This window comes from Chiroxiphia lanceolata, chromosome 6, assembly GCF_009829145.1.
Source record: "Chiroxiphia lanceolata isolate bChiLan1 chromosome 6, bChiLan1.pri, whole genome shotgun sequence".
In the NCBI taxonomy this organism is placed as follows: domain Eukaryota; kingdom Metazoa; phylum Chordata; class Aves; order Passeriformes; family Pipridae; genus Chiroxiphia; species Chiroxiphia lanceolata.
Genome location: NC_045642.1, coordinates 50,881,851 through 50,894,266, shown reverse-complemented (window position 1 = coordinate 50,894,266; position 12,416 = coordinate 50,881,851). Strand labels below are relative to the sequence as shown.

General features: G+C 34.6%; 1 protein-coding gene across 3 annotated transcripts in view; it reads left to right on the top strand.

Annotated features, from left to right (window-relative positions):
* The window catches only part of ATG2B (autophagy related 2B), a 49,747-nt gene that overhangs the window by 581 nt on the left and 36,750 nt on the right, over positions 1 to 12,416 (top strand). For all 3 annotated transcript variants that reach the window (XM_032690181.1, XM_032690182.1, XM_032690180.1), the window contains exons 2-7: positions 3,444 to 3,606; positions 5,419 to 5,571; positions 6,554 to 6,656; positions 8,022 to 8,184; positions 8,632 to 8,811; positions 12,024 to 12,120. In XM_032690181.1, coding sequence (XP_032546072.1) covers positions 3,444 to 3,606; positions 5,419 to 5,571; positions 6,554 to 6,656; positions 8,022 to 8,184; positions 8,632 to 8,811; positions 12,024 to 12,120 — 859 coding nt within the window. The remainder of the gene's footprint in view (positions 1 to 3,443; positions 3,607 to 5,418; positions 5,572 to 6,553; positions 6,657 to 8,021; positions 8,185 to 8,631; positions 8,812 to 12,023; positions 12,121 to 12,416) is intronic.

Here is a 12,416-nt window from a genome sequence, read left to right as displayed (position 1 = left end):
CCCCGGCTGCCACCCACTTTATTTTCAATACCCAGCCTCCTTTATGTAAAAAGTTACAGCCGTAATTAGCATTTCATCCAGGGAACTCTTCGCTGATGTACTAGCATTTAGAAAAAGAAAAATCTGTGCATTTGTTACAGATACATTTTTCTAGCCATGCTGTGATTGCGTAATTTTTAATATGAGAAAGGAAACAAAAACTAAAAGAAGGCAGTAGTTGCTGGTATTTCAGGGAGAAGGAGTTAGTGTAGCCAAAACTACTAGAATTCAGTGATGTACTTACTGAAGAGCATTTTTGCTGGCTACTAGAGATGGTAAAAACATAAAGTAATCCCTGTGGCATCTATACTTTTTCCTCATCTTGGGGACATCATGGTTCTTAATTATCGTGTTATGCTGAGCTTAGTCCATGTGGATCTCTAAAAATTGTCCCCTAGTCTTACAATAGTCTTGCAGTGGAAAGCTGGTTTTAGCTGGAGTTTAGCAGGTGGGCTGTCACACTTTGAACCAACTGAGGCTTTTATTTTTCGGTCCTGGCACATACATTTTTGTATAAGGGTGTGCCTATGCACACGTATGCACGCTTCTAGTGTACTGTAGACACAGACCTTTGAATTACTGTGTTTGTAATAATTTGTAAAGTTTCTTGGTTTAATTGCCAATGTTACTGAATTCTACCTGTCAGTCAAGTGTCTGTCGTGAGGAGCCTTAAGCACTGCAGTGAGTCAGTCCTTGACTTCCAGGGTAGCATTGATCATGAACTAGGTACTTTGGCTTACTAAGTTTTTCCAAAATGCATTTTTACTAGACTACATACTGGTATTAGGCCGTGCTGGGTACGTTTTAAAATAGTTGTGAATTTATGATGTTTTCAAGTAATGCTTTTCCAATTGTTTGTGTGAAAATATGTTGGAAAGTGGTAGGAAACAGACATTTGCAGAAATGCTCAATGGTAGCAGGGTTTGTTGTTTGCTTGTTTGTTCATTTGTTTTTTAGCTGTGTCTGCAGCTTGTTTTCTGTGTCAGGCTTACAGTAAGGCTGGTCGCTTTAATTGAATTGTTATGCCCTCTAGTGGGTATAGAGCACTCTTTGCGAGTCAGAGTGATATTATTTAAAATGTAAATACTTTGTAACAGGAGCAGTTACGGGCCGGTACTAAATATGCAGTTCTTTACGTATACACAGTGATTAAATGAATATACAGTAATGCTTAGGTGATTTTTCCCGTTTGTGGATCAGCATTTTTCTGTTCCACTTGTAAACAATGACATGTTTGAGGTTCCCTGCACGTGACTTTCTCATGTATGACAGATTGCAAAAACAGATGTCGCGGAAGTACTACACCTCTTTTTTCCCCCCTAGTCATTGTAACCTTGTGCTCAATGAATCACCTCGATGACTGCATTTTTACATGGTATCCATTTTTGTGGATACTTCTGTTCATCTTAGCACTGTAGATACTTTAGCCGACATTGTGTTTATAGATTGTAGAGGTATGTAGGAATACCCGGGGCTATTAATGTAATGCCTTTGCCTTTTGGGACCTGGACTGTTTAGAAAAATCAAAATGTAATGCATAATATTTGTGGTTGAGTGTTAATATACCTCAAATAGCACTTTTGCTGCTGGTGCTACTGTGATTTCTAGCTGGAGACTTTTGGTCAGTTATGTGGAAACAAGTCCTGTCATGGAGGCTGTGCTTCAGTTTTAAAATTTCACTTGAAATGCTCTAATTGCTGCTTTCTAGGAACAACTGGTCTGTTTATGAAGCAATTTAGCTCAAGAATGCTTCTTTTTTTTTTTTTTTTTGCTTATAGATAGTAAATTTCTGTTTTAAAATAATAAATAATGTATTAAAATACCCTTTTTTGGATCACCATGTACATTGGTAGTAAAAACACATCTCAGTCAGGCTTATTCAAAATATGGTAGCTAGCTTAATTCCTGCGATAGCAAAGTACTTTATAAAGGTTCAAGTAATTTAAATGAACCTGTGATATTTTAAAATATAGTTTTCATTTGAAATTTTGTTTTTGCCTATCTCAGGCTGTTACCACATGTATAATTCTTATGTTTAAGTTCAATTATATTTGAACTTTTATATTTGAACTTTTATATTTATATTCAAAATAAAGTTTTTATGTCACTGAATCTTAACTTATTATTTGATTCCTAAATAATTTTGTGATAGGACTGTTCAAGTTCTGTTTCTTTAAAGTTGATGTCTTTTCCTGCTGTCTTGAGTGGACTTTGGAACAGAAACTAGAAAAGCTGAACATGCAAGGCAAACAAGATTCCAAAAGCAAAGTTATTAAGCATAAGCAGAGCAACAAGTTAACATGATGGGAAACTTGCACCTGGAGACATGAGTGAAAAATGAAATTTTCTGAAAACTTATTTTGTTTATGTTTTAATTATTCTATGTAATTGGAACATTTTAAATATGATTAAAATGGAAAACAACTTTTAAAAACAACTTTTATTTTTTCCAAAAATTTTGATGTTGAATTTATGCATTTTCTCATGTAGAATCAGCAGCCTTGTTCAACACAGGAAGGTCAAACTCACACTTTTTCTTACCAGTTGAAGATTATGTCCTATTATTACAACCACAGTCTTTAGTAGGGTCTTGTTTATATTGGAAAGTTGCACTCACTGAATTTGGTATGTGATTTAAATTGTTTTTTGTTTCATTAAAGCAGCCTTGGTAGTTCTTGTTCCATAACTTCAGTTTTAACTACATTTTTGAAGCAGGGCACAAACAGGGATTCACTTTTTTTTTTAACGTAAATGAGAAGAATATGTTTCGTCTGTATGGATGTAATAAAACCTATATAATGCAACAAGGGAGTCTTTTCTGAGCATTGTGGAAGATTTAAAAATCTGAAGTTACTACTTCAGAGCTAGTACAATACTAAGGGCAACTTGATTATAGCATTTTACTATAAAGATATGATTTAGAAATGGCAAGTATGTTGCACAGCAAGAGGCGATTGTTTGGTTCCATTGATCCAGTGTCACAGAGAAATCGAAAATGAACATTACACTGAAGATACATGCTATGAAATACTCCTGTCACTAGGAGTTTAGGTACTTTTTGTACTTTTACTGTCAGCCTGTTTTCAGTTTTTTCAAGTACTGCCAAAGAAAGAGTAGATTTACTTTTATTAGTACTGTAGTATTTATAAGAGTAAGTTAGCAGATACTTTTTTTGAATAGTCAAAAATACAGATTATACAGCTATTGCAGAGCAATCTGTGTTATGCTGAAAGCTAGGTAATTAATGTGAAACAAATTGCAGTGGAATTGAAATACTTGAAAGTGACCATTTTTTGTCTTTCTGAGTATAATTCATTTTCTAGTAGTCTCAAAGTGTTTTATTAGTTAGATGCATAATTATGGAGATGATTTTAAAAAACATTTTTTTTTTTGTTCTCTTCTAGTGTCTTAATGAGATCCTGGAGTCTGCAGATGCACCTCTGGAAGTCACAGATGGATTTATCCAATCAATTTCTTTATCTGTTCCATGGGGGTCATTGCTACAGGATAACTGTGCATTAGAAGTAAAAGGATTAGAGATGGTCTTCAGGCCAAGACCAAGACTTGGTAGGCTTATTTTTTCATTTTAGAAAAGGAGATTCTTTACAGTTTTTCAGAGTCAAAAGGCTACTCTTGCTTTAGTCAGTCTTTACCTTATTTAAAATGCCATCTAGTTTACATACATTAATGTTAGAGAATGTAATAAAAAAAAGAAACTATCAGGTGTTCATCAATTGCTTGTCAACTCAATTAGTTGTTGTTCTGTTAAATAGCTTAAAATGTTAAAATGCTCTTACTGTTGTATATCTTCCAATACTGTGTGGAAAGGAGTTTTGATTAGCTACTGGTTTTGTGTATTGTATGCCAAATGCTGTTAGTCAGCATTGGTAGCTGGCAGTAGGATAATACCATAGTAACCATGAAGGGGGGGTTACAGAAAGGTTCTGGCTTTCTTTGGCTACTTTAGGGTAAAAGATGCCTCTTCTTGTGTATTTGGAGAACAAGTAATGCAATTTAATTGCTATCACAGTCTTAAATAATGACTTTTAAGTACTCTAAATACTTACCTTTATGTAATCTAATGCTGAGAGGATTGGCTGAGTTCTTCTAACTTGTCTGTATCCAGATGAATCTAACTGATCTAGTGCTAAATTTTCACTGGTCACCAAACCTCCATAAATTCTGCTAAGATGTGTTGTTATAACATGTGTGGAGCATGTAATGTGTGAAAATTGTAGCTTGGTTGTCTGAAGGATTTTAGTTTGTTTTCCTTTTTATAGTGTGGAGAAGATGGAATAAAATATTTCTTTAAAAGTATCATGAAGAAGAGAAAAGCGTGCATAAAACCTATTTTTCATCTGTTGCAAGTTACCTTAAATAACTTACTTGCATATATATACTCTGAATTTCATCCTTAGTTGTTTAACTGAAATTAGGTTTTGAGCTATCTTACTTTCTGATGTAAAATTACTGCTTTAAGAGAATGATAGCATTAGGAGGAAACTTTTTATTTATTCACTTACATCCATTTAGTTCTCTTCAATGCACTGTGCTTTATAATAGAATAAACAGTGTAGAAAAACCCCCACAGAGCTGGTTTTATCACACATCTATAGCCTCACGGATGTTTCCAGACCTGAATGCTAGACTGAAATGTTTTGCCTGTTTAACGTGTTTGTATTTGTGCTAGTACTTTTTTCTGCCTATACTGGAGTGTTTTAGTTGAATTTGATTAACTTTTCTAATCCAGTTTTATAGTATTTACTCACAATGGGCTTGGCATTAACTGGTAGGAATGAACTGTCAATTAAATTAATCTGGCTGATGAAAACTTGTTCAGCTTAATACCTGCCATGCTCTATGATTTTATTATGTTCTACTTACTGTATCAGGTCTATGTTAGTCATTTAAAACGTTTTCTAATATGCTAAGATAACATCTTAAACCTTGTTTAGTCTTTCTTCATGTAGGATATGTTTCAGATGGAATAAGAAACCTTGAAATAATTCTTAAAAATAGGACTTACTTAATTTTGCCAATTATACCTGCAAAAGCATACCAACATAGTAAAAGAACTCCAGAAATTATTCACTTAAACCAGTGCTGAAGACTGGTTACACTGTTAATTACTTGGTTTCCTCTTATTTACAATGAGTTTTCAAATACCAGAATCTTACCAATGGAATCTAAGTAGATTAAAATAATTTTAAAATAGTAAAGTCTATAAAGAGAGATTGTAACTAAATTTGTTTTTAAGTATGACTTCTCACTAAACCACTGAAATTCTTTCCTGGGTATGCCAAATGTATTACTTTGTTTTGTCTTTATAGTTTCATAATGTTCACAGTCAAATTTATTAAGACTTCTTTTACTCCACAGCATCTGGTTCTGAGCCTATGTATTGGTCAAGTTTTATGACCAGTAGTATGCAGCTTGCAAAAGAGTGTCTTAGCCAAAAACTGACAGATGAACAAGGGGAAGGGTCCCAGCCTTTTGAAGGACTTGAGAAATTTGCAGAAACTATTGAAACAGGTATGAATTAATTACTGAAATCTGAATTAACATCTGAGATTAACTTGGTTTATGTTGTGTCTTGGTTTTACAAAATGGCATCTCAATTGCCATAACTTCTCTGACAAATTTTCATTTGTTAGCATTACTTGTAAAATTTAAAGAGGAAGGGAGGACAGTTGATCTTGCTTTTGAAGCAGAGAAAAAATGCCCTATTTACTTACTAAAATATTTGTATACTTCCTTCAGTGGACAGAATGAACCATGTTTCAGGGCAAGTTGATGTTTGTTTTCAACAGAATAAATCCAATCAAATCTGCACCTGAGTGATTGGTGAGATACCTTAGTTTTGGAGATACCAGTTTAATTCATCACACAAACTTAGATTGTTAGTAGTGATGATGTTGAGGGAGAAATGGAGAATGTTTTTTCAGCTGTTTTTATGCAAAGCTGACCTGTTATGATATATCATGCCACCATAATCACACCATGTTGATAGAAATACTTTAGAAATCTTGTTCTTTTGTTGCAGGTATTTTTTTTAAATGGAAGAAAATAAGGCCACATTATGTGGTGGAGAACTTAGTGCTGAAAAGTGTGAGCTAAGGGAAATGTTCAATCTAGAGATGGAATTATTCAGTCCAAGCAGTGTGGTGCTGCCCAAGGTTTAGGAGTTCAGACATGGTGCACAATGAAGCAGATACTTTCTTTGAGGATCATCCACACTGAGCTACAGAACAATTTGGTTTGAGCTGTCACTCACTCAAATATCCAAGCCTTAAAGACCAGTTGTACAGTATGGATGTACATATTGGACATTTAGTAGGAGTTACCATTATCTCTTGGTGTCTTGTTACATTGTTAAACTCAATTATTTCCACTGAAATAAGGGCTGAGAACTTAAACAAAATGAAAGACCGTTTAATAGAGTTAATTACAAAAGTATTTGTTAAGTAACTTGACTTAATTGCCTACACTGTATTTTTTTGTTTTATCTTTTAAGTTCTAAGAAGAGTGAAAGTTACCTTTTTAGATACTGTTTTGCGAATAGAACATGTGCCAGAGAACTCTAAAAGTGGAACTGCACTGGAAGTCAGAATTGAAAGGTAAACATTTTTTTTCTTTAATATGTAGATTTTTTTTTCCTAAGGCACTTTTTGCCATTTCTTGCAGAATACATTTCATTCCTGCACACATGTTCTTAGTATACAGTTAGACACTAGCTCTTGAGTACCTCTTCTGAGTGGAGCATTTTCTCCACTCAGTTTCCACTTAACATCTTTGCACTAAAGATATTCAACCATCGAATTAGAAGAGTTCTGAGTTATTTTCCCAAATAAAAGTGTTCATCAACTTCCACAGTTAATGAATACCATTTCTTAGATGTTCAACAGTTTTATGTAGATTGCTGGCAAATCAGACCATCTCTTCAGTTTAGAAAAGTGACCAACCCTTTTGAGTAAGACACTTCAGATCTTTTCAGAAAGAAAGGTACACTCCTGGGGAAAAAAACCCAAACAAACGGAAAGAGTTTAGGTCCTTTGTGAGCTTTCAAAAGAGCCCACGTGACTTCTGTAATTATTTTGAGCTTAGAATACTCTACACATTCTTAAAGTAGATTTTTTTTTTAAAATCTACTATAGGAGAGTGTAATCATACTTTTTGCAAAGTATTGAGATCAGTACCAGATAAAACTGATGCTTACTGAGAGTTGCTAATGAAGTATATTTGGGTTTAAACATTTGAAAGCTTCAGGTTGTTAAGCTCGGTTCAGGAAAGATTAATAATCAGTTGTGATTATTTTTCTAATGGAAGTCCATTTCCAGAACAAACCTTTTGTGATTTAAAAGCTATATTGAAACAAACTGTTAAATAACGTGTTGTTTTGATGTTTGATAGAATTTATTTACGGAAAAGTATATATATTTTTACACTGCAAATACCATCATGTGTAGACTTGCATCTTCTAAGAGTTGACTGTTTATACTCTCTCTTATAAGAAATTTGACATCATAGAAATTCTACAGGATTGTAGCATATTCTCTCAATTTTCAACTTTCATTTTGACAGAATGTTACTTTCAAGTGGTGCTATTAGACAACAGAAAAGTATTAGATGGCAGAGTTTTAAAAAGTTCAGATTCTGAAGCAAGAATTGTGTGTCCCCTAATGGAAAGATAAGTTTAGAAGCATTGGGCAGACTCCTTCACCTTCTGGTCAGATTAGATGTAGGGATAATACACTGGGGTATGTTTGCAGTGGAAGCATGTCTCAATTTTCCTGTGGTGTTCCATAGAAAATTTAAAGTTTCCACCCATTCTCAGAGAGGTGGATTTTCCATTCGTGACAGTGAATGGCATTGTAAATAGTATGAAGAGAAAGAGCATGTACAAATTTAAAGGCTAAGGAGCCCAATAGAAGTAACAATTTGTAGGCACCCACCATCTTTATTTCCTTTCTTTTGTCTCTCAGAACTATGTACTGTGATGAAACTGCAGATGAGTGCTCTGGAATTAATGTGCATCAGCCCACGGCTTTTGCTCACAAGTTACTGCAGCTCTCGGGTGTCTCTTTCTTCTGGGATGAGTTTCCTGCATCAGCAAAGTCCTCCCCAGTGTGTTCAGCTACACAGCTGGTAAAATTAAATACCTTATATGAGGGTGTAAATTGATGAAAGAATATATTGTTACACTAATATACTAGGTTAATTCTAAAGGATACAAGAGTTGAACTTTTAATTGAATCTATGTTTGATAAGTTTTATAATCAATTGCTGTTGATTTGAGGAGGGGGAAGAAAATGGAGACTTTAGGACTGAGTAAAGTTTAGGACATATTGTATTGGAATCTGGTTGCAACTTTACTGTGGAAACTTGCTCCTCTTTTTTGCAAAGGCCTAAGGCTTCACATTTTACATGCTTTGTTTTTTTCACAGTTATCAATACATGTTTTCAATGCCATTGTCATATTTATAGTTATGTAAAATGATTATTTGTGTGATATGCTTATTTGAAATGCTTCTGGTTTGTTTTTTTCTTAAGAAATGGGGTACATTCTTATTCTTTTCTCTGTAACGTTTTAAGGCAACTGAACCAAAGCTTTCACCTAGCTGGAATCCAAAAATCATTTATGAACCACATCCCCAATTAACAAGAAACTTGCCAGAAATTACTCCTTCTGACCCTGTCCAGATCTGTAAGCTGATTGGTAGAATGGAGTTGAGCCTAACATTAAAGCAAAATGAAGTACTTCCTGGAGCTAAGGTTAGTCATGCTTTCCTGGTCTTTAACTAAATTAATAGTTCTGTAGAATTTTTTTTTTTTTACTACATCCAAAAATTGCTAAGATTCTCAAGGGAGCAGAATGCACTTAGTTTTCTTGTATATTCTTTGTATTCAAACTGAAATCCATTAAAGGAGAATTTCTGTATGTTAGAAAGAGTCTGAATTTAAGTGTTCAACAAAACAAGTAGATGTGGTGCTTTGATATGTTTTAGTGGGCAGGGTGGTATTCAGTTGAAGGTTGATCTTGATGATCCAACCTTAATGATTCTCTGATTCTGTTCTATGAATTTATGTATTTGAGTTACTTCTGAGAAAATTATTTTGTTTTCGTGAAACTCCTGCTATTATTCATTTATCCTTTTTTCTTGTAGCACTATGACTGATTTGCCTACATATATGTGGAATGTGTAACTGGTGGTTGATTAAAATCACTTTGATTTTAAAAGGGTGTAATTCTCTTCAACAATTACAAGTAAACTGTAAATGATTAATTAAGTTAAATAATTTCAGACTTACAGCATTATAAAACTAACATGAACATTTCTACTTGTGAATTTTTATATTAAAATCTACAGTAAATCAAATAATAATGCCATAATGAAATACTAAAAATTTATATTTATATAAATGTAATATTTATTTTACATAAAGATGCAGGAAGCAAAGCAGTTGAAAATAAAGCCCTATTTTCCTAAAAAAGTGTGAGTATATAAGTAAAGTTGTGTAAATATATTCCCCTTGTCTCCAAATTTAAAACTGGCTATTGACCTGTCTTGTATACCATACTATATTTCATAGAAAGCATAAAGTTTCTACTGGAGTAGAAAAGTTTTTTTTTATGTCCAGCAATTTCTAGTCAATCTTTAACTTTTCTTGTTAATTCAGTTAAGAAGGGGCCTTGAAAAGTTAAATAAAATTTCGTTTGGTGTGAAGTAGAAAAATGCTGGCTATTTCAAAAGCATGAATACTTAATGCAGTTAGCACCCTTAAATTAATTGATATCCAGATGTTGCTGAAGATTTTCCACTTTTATCTCATTAGATATATCTTAATATAGCTGGCAGAAAAATGTCAAGGGCAGAGTTGAGAGTAACTTTTGTTTTATACGAAATGTTCAATATAACGGAAGACTAAGCAGTGATCTCTGCAAGTTGTTCTTGAGTACAGGTAAAAATGCTGTTAGGTTAAATAAGAGTAACAACCAAACTAATGAATGGATGTAATACTACTTGACAAAATTGAAGAAGGAGCTGATTTTTGGTTTATCAAGTAGAGTTCATGCATATTGAAAAGAACATGGATACAGTATATTGCTTAGTCTAGTTTCAACTCTTTTTTTTACTCTGGAAACTGAATTATGTTACAACAGACGTTTCAAGCATGTAAAATACAAAGTGCGCTTTGTAACTTCATGTCAAGTACACACATTTCAGTAGTGTCATTTTCTTACAACTCTTTCCAAAGGATGGAAAAAATAGAGAACAGTATACAGAACTAAATGATCATTTGTTTTCCCTGCTTAGGTAAATGTTCCCTTAAGGTCCTTAGGTGCAAAAGTATATTTTCATATAAATGCACTCAGTTGCATGCCTGTTTGTTTTGTTTGGTTGTTTTTTCCCATGAGTGTGGTGGCTTGACCTTGGCTGGCTGTCATACACCCATCCAGCTGCTCTCACTGACACTTCTCAACTGGACAGCGGGAGAGAACGTGATGAAAAAGCTCATAGATTGAGATAAAGACAGGGAGGGCACTTAGCAGTTACTGTCACAGGCACAACAGACTCAACTTGGAGAAAATTAATTGACTTTATTGCCAAGCAGAATGGAGTTGAATGCTGAGAAACAAACTAAACTAACTTTCCCTCACCCGTTTTTCTACACAGGCTTAACTTTGCTTCATAATTCCCAACTCCTCTACCTCCTCATTGCCCTGAGCAGTGCAGGGAGGATGGGGAATTGAGGGATTGCACTCAGTTCATAGCGGTTCCTCTCTGCTGCCCCTTCCTCCTCACCCTTTTCCCCTACTGCAGTACAGGTCCGTTGTGTTGCATTCTTTCACAAACTGCTTCAGTGTGGGTCCTATCCATGGGCTACAGTCCAACAGGATAAACCTGCTCCCACACGGGTTCTCCATGAATGATGGTTCCTGACATGAGAATCTGTTCCTATGTGGGCTCCTCTCCATGGGCTGAGCACCTCCAGGAACCTGCTCCAGTGTGGGCTCCCCACAGGCTCCCTCCAGGGCACATCTGAATGCTGCAGAGTATCTCCTTGCATGAGCTGCAGTGTAGATTTCTACTCTGGTGTGATCTCTTCCAGAGGCTCTGGCAGCTGAAGCACCTGCTTCCCCTCTTTCTTCCCTGACCTCAGTGTTTATAGGATTGTTTCTCTTGCTGTTTTTTTTCCTCACTGCCCATGCAGCATTTTTCCCTTCCTTAAATATCTTTTTGAGGAGTCACTACCAGCTTTGCTGGTAGGTTCAGCTGTGTCCTGAGGTGTGTCCATTACAGGTCTGGCTGGAACCAGCTCTAGGCAAACTCTGACCTCTCGGCCCTGCAGCAGCAAAACCTCGCTGCCAATACCTTGCCACACCCAATACAATGAGTATTCAATTCTTGAATTGAAAAATAAGTCCATACAAGTCTTTAAGATAGTTCTACTTTGATTTGCTTTCTAAAGCTAAGTGGCTTGCTTTGTTGCATACCATCTCAAAACAGTTGGACTTCTATAAACATCCCACTCGTCATGAAGAAAGTATGTGAATTTATTCATCTGTATACTAAAGAGATGTCCTGAAGAGACCCTTCACAGTTTTAAGGTCTATTTCAGAAGGTGCTGATGTCAATATTTTATAATTAGTATGTAATAACTAACATTATATAGTTGTTTATTTATGGAATTATTAAAAGGAAAAAAATTAGCAGATGAATGAAATTCTTGAAGTTTTCTCTTCTGAGATTGTGTATTTATTTTAACTTGATAGTGACGCATTTGCATTTATCCTGCCAAGCTACAGGTTGGAAGCAATACACATTAAATTTCTAGATGTTGTGCAGAAAATGAAGATACTGCTGGAATGGCTATATGTACATCAAAAGCATAAAAAATCTATTATCAAAATACTTGATTCAAGACTTACAGAGAAAAATTCCTTCAGTGTTCTTGAAAGTGTTCTTCCTTTTTCTTTTTAGTTGGATATAGATGGACAAATAGACTCTGTACATCTATTTCTGTCACCGAGACAGGTGCATCTTCTTTTGGACATGGTAGCAGCTATTGCTGGACCAGGCAAGTGAACATTTCTGTAAAATTTAAATATATATTGCAATGACCAAAAAGTGAACTTTGCAAGATAAATGAATTTCCTTAGTGGAAAAAAAATATTTGTGGTGAATTATTATAAATGTTTATCTGATATTAGCAAAATGTTTTGTAGCTGCTCTGAATTAGGGCTATGATGAATTTATTGATTTCAGTTGCAAATTGTAAATGCTAATAATGCAAAAAATAACAAATAAGGCTTGACAAGTACTATATAATAGGACAAGAGATGAGAAAATTCTAAGTGGAGAAAATCAGGAGAC